The 14214-nt window shown below is 37.9% G+C and overlaps 1 protein-coding gene across 3 annotated transcripts in view; it reads right to left on the bottom strand.

Annotated features, from left to right (window-relative positions):
• The window catches only part of BRINP3 (BMP/retinoic acid inducible neural specific 3), a 480300-nt gene that overhangs the window by 205725 nt on the left and 260361 nt on the right, over positions 1-14214 (bottom strand). For all 3 annotated transcript variants that reach the window (XM_040262877.1, XM_040262878.1, XM_040262879.1), the window contains exon 4: positions 11454-11644. In XM_040262877.1, the coding sequence (XP_040118811.1) occupies positions 11454-11644 (191 nt within the window). The remainder of the gene's footprint in view (positions 1-11453; positions 11645-14214) is intronic.

Genomic DNA, 14214 nt, shown 5'->3' on the forward strand with positions numbered 1-14214 from the left:
GGACACGACTGAGCGACTGAACAACTGGTAAGATTCTTCTCTGGAACATACTTTTCTCATATTAAGATAGCCACTCCAGTGTTAAAATCACATATCTACTCTCATCCTTTTACTTTTAACTTACTTTCAAATTTCAAATGATTCTCCCATAGACAATGTATAGTCAAATTTTACTTTCTTAAAAAATTCAAAGTGACACTGATGTGCATTTTAATAGAATGTTGATATTATTAGGTTTAAGTCTATTTACTTAATATTTATTCTCTATTTCCCATTCTGTTCTGTCTTCCCTTTTTCTTATTTTTAACTTCCTTTGAATTAGTTTTAAAATAATTCTATTATATTACCTTCCTGTCCTGTTAACTATAATGTTTTGTTATTTTAGTGGTTGTTTTAAGGTTCATAGTCTACACACTTATCAAACTACCTTTAAATTATATTATAGATTTTCACTGACAATATGAGAACTTTAAATTTTATATACTTGACCCTTGAACAAGAGGAGGTTAGGGGTACCAACCTCCATATGGTAGAAAATGAGTATAACTCATAATTGGCCATCTGTCTCTATGGTTCCTCTGTACCGTTAATTCTGTACCCATGGATTCAACTAACCATGGGTCATGTAGTACTGCAGTATTTACTATTGAAAAAAGATCTCCTTGTAAGTAGACACTTGTATTTCAAAACCATGTTGTTCAAGGGTCAACTACATCCAGTACACTTCATCTAATCTTTATGCTATTGTGGGCCTACTGCTTATTTATATATATGCTATAAACCTCATAATACATTGATTGTGGTATTGTTTAAAGAAATGCTTCTCTCTTAAAAAGACAAAACAACAACAATAATAAAAGATAATTACCAGTGTTGGCACCATTTTCACTTTTCACTTTTCTTCATTCATTTATGTAAGTACACATTTATGTATTTAATGACTGACATTATCTACCTTCTTGCCTGAAAATTTTCTTACATCATTTCTTTCATTCAGGTTTGCCACTGAGAATCTTGCAGATTTTATACCTTTGCAAATATATTTTCCATTATTGAAATATTTTTATTAGAAAATAAGCTTTATATTGACAGAATTTTTTAGTATTTTAAAATTCTCATCTCCACTATTTTCTTACTTGCATTGTTTCAAGAAATCTGCTATCACCCTTAGCTCTATTCTTCTGTGCCTAATGTGTCCTTTCTTTCCCCTGACTCTCTGTACTTCATGAATTTATATCTAAGCATTTACAGTCTTGGGCAACCTTATATCTTAGCAAAATGTCCATTTATTCTGGTTGGGAATCCTCTGATAACTAACGGAAAGTAAGATATTCTTTTTAATAGTGGTTTTGAGCAATTTATGGACTTCCCTATAGCTCAGATGGTAAAGAATCTGCCAGCAATGCAGGAGATTCAGGTTCTATCCCTGAATCAGGAAGAGCCCCAGGAGAAGGAAATGGCAATCCTCTTTAATATTCCTGCCTGACAGAGGAGGCTGGTGGACTACAGTCCATGGGGTCACAAATTTGAGCAATTTGATTATGAAATGAAAAGTGAAAGTGAAAGCCACTCAGTTATGTCCAACTCTTTGTGACCCCATGAGCTGCAGCCTGCCAGGCTCTTCTGTCCATGGAATTATCCAGGCCAGAATACTGGAATGGGTAGCCGTTCCTTTCTCCAGGGGATCTTCCCAAGCCAGGGATCGAACTCAGGTCTCCTGCATTGCAGGCAGATTCCTTACCATCTGAGCCAGAGAAGTTGATTATGAAATGCCTCAGTTCAGTTCACTTCAGTTCAGTCACTCAGTTGTGTCTGACTTTTTGCAACCCCATGGACCACAGTATGCCAGGCCTCCCTGTCCTTCACTACGAACTTCCAGCTTTTATCCAAACTCATGTCCATTGAGTTGATGATGGCATCCAACCATCTCATCCTCTGTCATCACCTTATCCTCCTGCCTTCAATCTTTCCCAGTGTCAGAATCTCTTCAAACGAGTCAGCTTCTTCACATCAGGTGGCCAAAGTATTGGAGTTTCAGCTTCAACATCAGTCCTTCCAATGAACACTCAAGGACTGATCTCTTTTAGGATGGACTGGTTGGATCTCCTTGCAGTCCAAGGGACTCTCAAGAGTCTTCTCCAACACCACAGTTCAAAAGCATCAATTCTTTGGTGCTCAGCTTTCTTTATAGTCCAACTCTCACATCCATACATGACCACTGGAAAAACCATAGCCTTGACTACATGGATCTTTGTTGGCAAAGTAATGTCTCTGGTTTTTAATATGCTGTCTAGGTTGGTCACAACTTTCCTTCCAAGGAGTAAGCATCTTTTAATTTCATAGCTGCAGTCACCACCTACAGTGATTTTGGAGCCCAAATGAAATGCTTAGCTAGGTGTAATTTTCTTGACCTTTCTTATGTTTGGCATCTTTTGAGTTGCTAGGATCTGTGGGTTTTAAATATCTTAATTAATTTGGAAACTGGTCATTAACCCTTCAAACATTTTTCATTTAGTCTTTGGTAATAGATTCTAAGGTCCACTTCCAACCCTTTCCTTATGGTATGCACAATCTTCGGTAATTCTTTCACTAAATTTAGATAGAACCTATGACTTGGTTCTTTCCTGGTGGCTCAGATGGTAAAGCATCTGGCTACAGTTTGGAAGGCACAGGTTCGATCTCCGGGTCAAGAAGATCCCTTGGAGAAGGCAATGGCAACCCACTCCAGTACTCTTGTCTGGAAAATCCCATGGACAGAGGAGCCTGGTGGGCTGCAGTCCATGGGGTCACGAAGAGTCAGACACGACTGAGTGGCTGCACTTTCCCTTTTCACTTTCATGAGTTGGAGGAGGAAATGGCGACCGACTCCAGTGTTCTTGCCTGGAGAACCCCTGGGATGGGGGAGCCTGGTAGGTTGCCATCTATGGGGTCTCACGGAGTCGGACATGACTGAAGTGACTTAGCAGCAGCAGCAGCAGCAGTACCCTTTGGTATGCCCTACCAGTGAGGCATGACATTTCTAAGCATTTTGTGCAGTACTCCATGAATTATTAGCATTTACTTTCTGGCTTATGGGAACACAAAATCACTATGCAGGATGACTGCAGCCATGAAATTAGAAGATTCTCGGTTTTTAGAAGTAAGGCTATGAAAAACCTAGTGCTGGGCTGTGTTGTGCTTTGTTGCTCAGTTGTGTCCAACTCTTTGCGACCCCATGGACTGTAGCTCTCCAGGCTCCTCTGTCCATGGGGATTCTCCAGGCAAGAATACTGCAGTGGGTTGCCATGCCTTCCTCCAGGGGATCTTCCCACCCAGGAATGGAACTGAGGTCTCTTGCATTGCAGGTGGATTCTTTACCAGCTGAGCCACCAGGGAAGCCCAGACAAACCTAGACAGCATATTAAAAAGCAAAGACATGACTTTGCTAACAAAAGTCCTTATCGTCAAAGCTACGGTCTTTCTAGTAGTCATGTACAGATGTGAGTTGTTCAGTCACTCAGTCATGTCCAACTCTTGCTACTCCGTAGACTGCAGCATACCAGGCTTCCCTGTCCTTCACTATCTCCCAGAGTTTGCTCAAACCCATGACCACTCAGTCGGTGATGCCATCCAACCATCACATTCTCTATCATCCCTGTCTCCTCCTGCTTTCAATCTTTCCCAGCATCAGGGTCTTTTCTGAGGAGTTAGTTCTTCACATCAGGTGGCCAAAGTATTGGAGCTTCAGCTTTGGCATCAGTCCTCCCAATGAGTATTCAGGGTTAATTTCCTTTAGGACTGACTGGTTTTATCTCCTTGCTACCCAAGGGACTCTCAAGAGTCTTCTACATCACCACAGTTCAAAGGCATCAGTTTTTTGGGACTCAGCCTTTTTATCTGTCCAGGTTTCACATCCATACTTGGCTACTGGAAAAACCATAGCTTTGACTATATGGACCTGGGTAGGCAAAGTAATGTCTCTTTTTAATACTCTGTCTAGGTTTGTCATAGCTTTTCTTCTAACAAGTAAGTGTCTTTTGATTTCATGGCTGCAGTCACCATCCACAATGATTTTGGAGCCCAAGAAAATAAATTTCTTACTGTTTCCATTGTTTTCCTACCTATTTGCTATAAGACCAAATGCAAATCAATCCTGAATACTCATTGGAAGGAATGAGATACTTGGATGGTTGAAGCTGAAGCTCCAATATGCAAACAGATGACTCACTGGAAAAAACTCTGATGCTGGGAAAGATTGAAGGCAAAAGGAGAAGAGGGTGGCAGAGGATGAGACTGTTAGATAGCATCATCAATTCAGTGGACATGAACTTGGGTGAACTCCAGGATACTGTAAGGGACAGGGTGACCTGGCGTTCTGCAGTCCATGCGGTCACAGTCAGACAACATGCCACTATTTATAAGGAGGACTGATGCTGAATCTTAAGCTCCAATACTTTGGCCACCTGATGCAAAGAGCCGACTCATTGAAAAAGACCCCAGTGCTGAAAAAGATTGAAGGCAAAGGAGAAGGGGGTGGCAGAGGATGAGATAGTTAGTCAACATTATCAACTCAATGAACAAGAGTTTTAGCAAACTCCAGGAGATAGTGAAGGACTGGAGGTGTGCTACAGTCCTTGGGGTAACAAAGAGTTGGGCATGACTTAGCAACTGAAAAACAACAACAAAACATATATAAGACATTATTTTGATTAAAAACAAAAGAAAGTAAAAATAGTTTTGGCTTTTGCCCCCCCAAAATTATTTATCAAAAGCCATGAAGACATGGCACAGGGGAAATAAATATCCATAATGCAAACTACAAAGTTGTTATCAAGCATATGAAAATGTTAAATATGAAAAAAAAATGATTCTTTATTATTTGGAGATTTTTGATTCCAAGAATTTAATCATTGCACAATAGTACAACATAGGAGTATGAAGAGGAACTAAAGAGCCTCTTGATGAAAGTGAAAAAGGAGAGATAAAAAGTTGGTTGAAAATTCAACATTCAAAAAACTAAGATCACAGCATCTAGTCCCATCACTTCATGGCAAATAGATGGGGAAACAGTGGAAACAGTGAGAGACTTTATTTTTCCTGATCTCCAAAAGTACCGCAGATGGTAACTGCAGCCATGAAATAAAAACACGCTTGCTCCTTGGAAGAAAGCTATGGTCAATCTAGATAGCATATTACAATGCAGAAACATGACTTTGCCAACAAAGGTCCATATAGTCAAAGCTATGGTTTTTCCAGTAGTCAAGTATGGATGTGAAACCTGAACAATGAAAAAGGCTGAGTCCCGAAGAATTGATGCCTTTGAACTGTGGTGATGTAGAAGACTCTTGAGAGTCCCTCGGGTAGCAAGGAGATCAAACCAGTCAATCCTAAAAGAAATTAACCCTGAATACTCATTGGGAGGGCTGATGCTAAAGCTGAAGCTCCAATACTTTGGCCACCTGATGTGAAGAACTAACTCCTCAGAAAAGACCCTGATGCTGGGAAAGATTGAAGGCAGGAGGAAAAGGCGACAGCAGAGGATGAGATGGTTGGATGGCATCACCGACTCAATGGATCTGAGTTTTTGAGCAAACTCCAGGAGATAGTGAAGGACAGGGAAGCCTGGCATGTTGCAGTCCGTGGGGTCACAAAGAATGGGACAGGACTGAGTGACTGAACTTAACTGAACTGAATATGTCTTGGCTATTGTAAATAGCTGAACTGAACTATTGAGGTACTTGTATCTTTTCAAATTAGAGTTTCTCCAGATAAATGCCCAGAAATAAGATTGCTGGATCATATGGTAACTCTATTATTAGTGTTTCAAGGAACTTCTATACTGTTACCATAGGGGCTATACCAATTTATATTTTCACTAACATTGTAAGAGGGTTCCCTTTTCTCCACACCCTCTCCAACCTACATAGCATATTAAAAAGAAGAGACATTACTTTGCTGACGAAGGTCCATCTAGTCAAAGCTATGGTTTTTCCCATAGTCATGTATGGATGTGAGAGTTGGACAATAAAGAGGGCTGAGCACCAAAGAATTGATGCTTTTGAACTGTGTTGTTGGAGAAGACTATTGAGATTTCCTTGGACTGCAAGGAGATTTAACCAGACAATCCTAAAGGAGATAACCATGAATATTCATTGGAAGGACTGATACTGAAGCTGAAAGTCCAATACTTTGGCTACCTGGTAGAAAGAGCTGGCCTATTAGAAAAGACCCTGATGCTGGGAAAGATTGAAGGTAGGAGGAGAAGGGGACGACAGAGAATGAGATGGTTGGATGGCATCACCAACTCGATGGACATGAGCTTGAGCAAGCTTTGGGAGTTGGTGATGGACAGGGAAGCCTTGCATGCTGCAGTCCATGGGGTTGCAAAGAGCCGGACATGACTGAGCAACTGAACAAGGAATGACAACTTAGCATGATTAGCGTTTGAATTTTAAAGAACACTCACATTGGAATCACAGAGTCGGGCATGACTGTGTGACAGAACTGACCTCCAGCCTTTACTATATCTATAGACATTTTAGTGATGGCCATTCTGACTCAGGTGAGGTAATATTTTATGGTAGGTTTTATTTACATTTATTGATAATTAGCAATGTTGAGTATCTTATTATATGCTTGTTGATGATCTGTATGTCTTCTTTGGAGAAAATTAAGTCTGTTTAGGTCTGCTGCCCATATTTTGATTGGGTTGTTTTGCGTTGTTGAGCTGTATGACCTGCTTGGGTATTTTGGAAATTAAGCCTTCATCGGCCACATAATTTGCAAATATTTTCTTCCTGTGCATTGGTTGTCTTTTCCTTTTTTTTTTTTTTGCGGTTTTCTTTGCTGTTCAAAAGCTTATGAAATTGATTAGGTCCCATTTTTGTTGCTGTTGTTGTTTTCTTCCTATTGCCTTAGGAGATTGACCTAAGAAAACATTGATATGGTTTATGTCAGAGAATGTGTTGCCTATGTTCTCTTCCAGGAGTTTTATGATGCCCTGTCTTATATTTAAGTCTTTAAGCCATTTTGAGTTTATTTTCAGTCAGTTCAGTTCAGTTGCTAAGTTGTGTCCAATATTTGTGACCCCATGGACTGCAGCACACCAGGCCTCCCTGTCCATCACCAACTCCCAAAGTTTGTTTACTGACACATGTGTTGTGGTCCAACTTTCCCATCACCACTTATCAAAGAGACTGTCTTTGCTCCATTGTATATTCTAATGTTCTAATGTATATCTTAACTTTATGAATAGCTCTTGGTTTATATTAATGTATCTTTATAATTTCAGAAATATAAATGAAGCTCTAAAGTCATGGAACTTCTTCTCAATATCACTTTCAACACCCTTAGTAAACTATGCAAGACCAAAACATCATTTGAAGATGGATTTTTAGCTGGAATATTGACCTGTAAGTTGATTTTATCATATTGTTTGTGCTTTTACTAAATTTGTTGGGAAAAAAATCTAAATATCATAATTTTAAATATATTTCCAATAAATTTTCTATGTTAGAAAAATGCTAGGCATATATTATTATATTTTTTCTTTTAGAAAAATAACTTTTAGAGTTTTAACAGAGTCAAAATTTTAGTTTAAAACAGAGTATTAAGGAAATTTTGGAAAATGCATATAGCATATCAGGCAATAGATTAAATTTTCCACAATATATATATTTTGATTTTTCTCATCTTTGTCAATCATATATTAAAGTTCATTCAACTATTTCAAAATAAATCTAAAGAATATGTTAGTGTGATTTTTTTTAGGTAACTTGAGTCAATTTAATTGAATGTTCTGAAAATAATGGAGAATCCTAGACATTATACTTGATATTTTTTGCACTAATAATTATATTGAGAAATAATATTTGACATAAATGCCATTATTGGAATAGTATAGCAGTTAATTAAGCTATATGCACATTTGAGCCATTCCTTTTTTGTTTATAGATGTGTTAATGAACTTCAGTCTACATTTACATTCATGATTATAAGAGATAAAAGCAACCATTTGTTCAATTTCCTTTTCTAGAAACTGGCTTATAGTTAATGCTATTTATCCAACTCCTGTGTTTTTTAAAGAATTAGCATGATAAAAGCAGGCATGATAATGCAGATTTAACAATATTTTTGTTGTTATCTGATAATGATCTTATTTGACTTTATTTTTTAACAATACTCTGTCTCCTAGATTCTACGAATCATGAGATATCTTCATAAAACATTTGTTCAAGAAATTACATGCCCACTACATGACACTTAAAACCCAAGGTTTTTTTAATCTAATCAAAGAAATTGTAGATCTTGGTATCCCTAGTGTGAATCTTTAAAATATAAAAGCTACACATAGAACCTTTAGAGAGCTGGTAGAAGTGTTCAGCTTTTGATTTCAAATATACTACAAAAGCACTTTGCAGTCAGTTGTTTATTCAAGTAAAAGGATTTCAGAAGTTGAATACTCTTGGATTTTGCTTACACACCTACCACCCTAGCCATTCAGTCCCTTTCACCCTGTTCAATTACATTCTAAGCAATTATAATCTTATACTTGAGGAGGGACGTCTTTTATCTTTCATCTATACACTTGATCACTAAGGAAAATAAAAGATATTCTCCCCAGGAAATTACACAGCATAATAAAAGTGTGCATGAAATTCAAGGACCCTGTAGACCTGCTCAAGAATCTTTCCCATAGCTTTTGCAGTAGCCCAGACTGCAGCTGACACTGGGTCAGATAATCACTAGTTACTTTACTGCCTTAGGTGGGAACTCCATCCATGTTTAAATTTAATCCTGAAAAGTCTGATCACCCTCCCCTCTTTCCCACCTCCTACTACCTCACCCTTGCAGGCCTCGGGGACTTTCAGATTATTTTCTGAACCTTGTTGCTCCCAGTACACATACCTCATGCCCCTTTTTTTTTTTTTCTTAGTTACACATAAGAGATGTGAACTTTGCTTTACAATCCATCCATCTCTGTATCATTCCTATATTGTTCTCTGTTTCCCCTCCTTGATCTAAAGTTCCACTTTTTCCCTCTGTTTCCAGCCCTGCTGCATACACTTTAAAATATTTCCATTATGGAGACTTCCTTAGTTACTGTGATACAGAATCTGCCTGCCAATGCAGGAGACATGGGTTTGATCCCTGGTCTGTGAGATACCACATGCTACAGAGCAACTAAGCCCATGCACCACAACTACTAAGCCTGTGCTCTAAAGCCTGGGAGTTGAAACTACTGAAGCCTGCATTCATTCCCTACAGCCCATGCTCTGCAAGGAGAAACCACCACAATCAGAAGCCCTTGAACCGCAACTAAGGGGTAGCCCCTGCTCAGTGCAACTAGAAAAAAGCCCAGACAGCAACCAAGACCCAGAACAGCCAAAAATAAATAAATATAATTATTTTAGAAACTATTTCCATTGTGTGCATTAGAACTCCTTTTCAAGACTCCTGGATAAAGAGCATTTTCTGGAGTCCTTTCAAGGCAAAACTGTTCACTCTCACACTCCGGGTTACTCTTCTGTGTTCCCTAGAGCTACTGTGAGTTTGCTCACTTATAAAAGTCACTTCTACTTTGAGGCTGGCTCATTTATACCATCCATGAAGTCTTATCAACATCTGCTGTAGCATCAGTGTCTAAGAACACTGCCTGCATACAATAGCCTAGCCATTAAAACATGTGCCTTTTGTGATACAGATTTCTATTCTGGGAGAAAAGAGTATGTACAAATATCCATTAAGTTTTGATATGAACTGTGAATGAATACTTACTATGGATACAAAAACTCTATTGTATAATTCTACTTGGTGTACTGAGTGAAAAATCAATAGCCATATAATAAACACACTTACAACAATGATGTCTTCTATTCAAAAATATACTTTAAGTCACTGTTTATATCACTGAAATTGATTTCTGAAAAAGCCTATTACTTCTCAGTAACCTTAAGCTAAATACATACAATACTACTCTACCTTACAATATTTTAAAATTAATACATTTGCATTCATGCTGGCCACATTTGTATCTATATGGCATAAATATTATTTATGTACTTGATTACTCAATATAACCTAAATCTTATGGTCAGAGGTAGACTATAATTGTACAATTTATCTCTACAGAAGCCTTTTTCTTAACCTCATTTACAAACAATATTGGAAATCGGCAGTTATTATTTGTGTAACTCTTAAGCTAAAGATATTTTCATGTAACCTTTTATTTTCTCTAGGAGAATCTTGGACAAAAGATGTACCTTGGGCTAATTTGTCTAGCATTCTCAACGTATCAATGTACTAATTTTTCAAGTAACTGAAAAAATATAGATACTAATTTTAATCTCACAAAGCAATAAAATGATATATTTAATGACTGATTTTTATATTAATTATGACATGTTACATTTAAAACACTAAGAAATGCTCTTTATGTTTTATTTTGTTCTTACTACTTTGTCCAGAATCACACCATGACATTGTGCCAACTCTATGGTCTGTTAATTTTACAGTGGCCCCTGGCCAAACCCAAACAACAATAACACGCTTATCCAAACTGCCAGAGAAATATGTCAAAAACATCTATTGTTCTGGAAACTACTGCCTCTCTCTGTGTGTGTCTTTCTCTCTTTCTCTTTCTTCTGAAAATTAAAGGTATCCTGTTTCCCCATTCTCTCAGCTTTCATAAAGTCAAATTTAGTTGAGTCAAAGGCTAAAGATTTTAGCAAACACAAGGATTTGTCCACTAGTTCCAGATTATGGTGCATATTGACTTCTAGAAACTTAGAAACAACTACTTGTACTCCTTAACCGTGTCTTTAAAAACAAAGAGGGAATTACTCCTTGACTTCTTAATGATTTTTGTGTCACTGCCTCATTTTGAGCCCAGTCATCTACTACTCAGGATAATGGTTTTAAATGCACACAATCAAATTATGAAGTTTTACAAAAGTCCATGTACGCTTTGTGTGTGAGTCTAAGTAGTCAAGGATAAACTCAATTCATGTGCATTTCAATTAATGCTCTGACTTGAAAAACCTTAATCCAGTTATCTAGTTAACAAAATTACATGAAAAAATATATATATATAATTTCATCTTAAATGTACTGCAAAACTCAAAACAAAAGGAAATAACACATTATTCTTCAAGACACCATGGTTTACATCAGTGAGCCATGAACATACATAGAAACGGATTTTAGAGACAGAAAACACAATGGTATGATATGATGGTTTAGTCACTAAGTCATATCCTATTTTGCAACTCCATGGTCTATAGAACACCAGGCTCCTCTGTCCATGGAATTCTCAAGACAAGAATACTGGAGTTGGCTGCCATTCCCTTCTCCAGAGGATATTCCCGACCCAGGGATTGAAACCCAGTCTCCAGCACTGCAGGCAGATTCTTTACCACTAAACCACCAGGGAAGCCTCATGGTATGATATAATCATAGGATTAACATATTCATACCTTTATGGCAGTGGATGCAATTTGAATGTGGTGAAGTCTCCGAAGGGTGCTGTCCCTGTCGATGAAATAGGAAGCAGCCAGTTGATGTAGAGTCTCCAGAGTAACCGAGGAGCTATTGGTGCTGGGGTCACTTCCTTCAGATCGTTTGCTCAGCTTCCGCTTGTCCACAAAAATTGTGAGTGACTCCTCTCCTGCATGAATAATATTTTACATTATTCCATTTTCCACATAAAATCAGTGTTTAAATTACCTGCTACTGAGGAAGCCTAGATTATAACCATTATGAAAAAAAGAGTGACAAATAACAAATGGGCAGGGAGTTTTGTTTATATTTTTGTTCACAAATACTTCACACATACCTAGAAAAGTACCCGGGATGATTGATGATGGTTGTGAATACCTATTTAGTAAGCATTGAATAGAAAGCTTTTGTGGAATTTTTTTCTCTAGATTTTATTGACTCTTTTGTATGGTTTAGCTTATCTAACACTAATGTGGCCCCCAAATTAAGCAAATTAAGATAAGAAAATATGTAAAACAAACAATAGTTACTATAGATCATTATGGCAAATGGAAACTTGATCAAGTATATTAAAAAATATTGTTGTTTAGTTGCTAAGTCATGTCTGACTCTTGATTTCTCAGGCTAGAATACTGGAACCATTTCCTTCTCCAGGTGATCTTTCAGACCCAAGGATCAAGCCTGCATTTCCTGATTGGCAAGCAGATTCTTTACCACTCAGCCATCTTGGAAGACCACTTCAAAACCTTAGCTGTTTTCAATTGTATCTGTAAAACGCAGAGAAAACATATATGTGCCTATATAATTATATAAATATGTGTATTAAGCTCAGAGTTATCATGAGAAATGCTGGGCACAAGCTGGAATCAAGATTGCTGGGAGAAATATAAATAACCTCATGTATGCAGGTTATTTCTATGCTTTCTACTCTTATGGCAGAAAGCAAAAGTGCAAGAGGAGAGTGAAAAAGTTGGCTTAAATCTCAATATTCAGAAAACTAAGATCATGGCATCCGATCCCATCACTTCATGGCAAATAAATGGGGAAACAATGGAAACAGTGAGAGACTATTTTGAGGGGCTCCAAAATCACTGCAGATGGTGACTGCAGCCCTGAAATTAAAAGACACCTGCTTCTTGGAAGAAAAGTTATGACCAACCTAGACAGCATGTTAAAAAGCAGAGACATTACTTTGCTGACAAAGGTCCATCTAGTCAAAGCTATATTTTTTCCAGTAGTCATGTGTGGATGTGAGAGTTGGACTATAAAGAAAGCTGAGCACTGAAGAATTAATGCTTCTGAACTGTGGTGTTGGAGAAGACTCTTGAGCATCCCTTGGACTGCAAGGAGATCCAACCAGTCCATTCTGAAGGAGATCAGTCCTGAATATTCATTGGACTGACTGATGCTGAAGGTGAAACTCCAATACCTTGGCCACCTGATGTGAAGAACTGACTCATTTGAAAAGACCCTGATGCTGGGAAAGATTGAAGGCAGAGGAGAAGGGGATGAGATGGTTGGATGGCATCATCGACTCCAAGGACATGAGTTTGAGTAAATTCTAGGAGTTGATGATGAACAGGGAGGCCTGGTGTGATGCAGTTCATGGGGTCATAGTGAGTTGGAGATGACTGAGTCACTGAACTGAACTGAACTGAACTGAACTGAACTGAAGTTCAGAGGTTTCTTGTGTGTTACAGTCCATGGGGTCACAAAAAGTCAGACATGACTGACTAAACAACAACAAATACATGACATTAAATATTATATTATTGCATGTTGATAGCTTTGTAGAAATCACTAACATCCATCCATGGGAGCTTTAGGTACTTGTCAATGGACCCTTTAAGGTAAAATTTGAAGTTAAGCAAATTACAGTTAAGCTGCAGTTTTCAATGTTGACTGTTGATAAAAAAGTGTCAGTGCCATTTAAGACTAACATTAAGAACTTGCCATCCTCAGACTTCCAGATTCCTGAGTTATCTAGCATATAATTGTCAGACCTGAAGCTTGTTCTCATTCTTTCAGAAACCCATCTGTTCAGGTGGCTTTATGCCCATTGACAAATTGGCAAGCCAGTTTCCTAAAACACCAAATAAGATTTCTAGCAGAAGAGTTTGCTTGTCTTCTCAAAATTAAAAATAATGCCAATTTTAAAATGACACAGTCTAGTGACCATCTAATTCTAAGTGACAGTTTCTACTTCTCTGCAAGAGATAAGGTGAGTTGCTATCAGAAATAATGTGTCAACAATGTTATTTCAGAAAGTTGCATTCTTAGCATGTATTTGGACCTCAGCATGCCAAAGCAGGAGATGCAAGAGATGTGGGTTGATCCCTGGTTCTGGAAGATCCCCTGGAGAAGGAAATGACAACTCACTCCTATATTCTTGCCTGGAAAATTCCATGGACAGAGTGACCTGGGTGGGCTACATTCCGGAGGATCACAAAGAGTGAAACACAACTGAGTGTGTGCATGTGCGTGTGCGTGCACACACGCACACACACACACACACACACACTTCCTGGAAATGAAGCAGATTAGAAATACAGAAGGAAAAAAAAAAACTTCAAAAATATGAACGAGTGGATAAAATTATCAACAGCATTAAGTCATTTGCATGGTAAACAGCCTTCAGATGGGAACATCTGAAAGCAAAAAGGAAATATTTATGTCAAATATGATAAGAAAAACAAACAAACAAACAAACAAAAACAGCAGTAATTTACCCCTGAAGGG

This window comes from Oryx dammah, unplaced genomic scaffold, assembly GCF_014754425.2.
Source record: "Oryx dammah isolate SB20612 unplaced genomic scaffold, SCBI_Odam_1.1 HiC_scaffold_21, whole genome shotgun sequence".
NCBI classification, from domain to species: Eukaryota; Metazoa; Chordata; class Mammalia; order Artiodactyla; family Bovidae; genus Oryx; species Oryx dammah.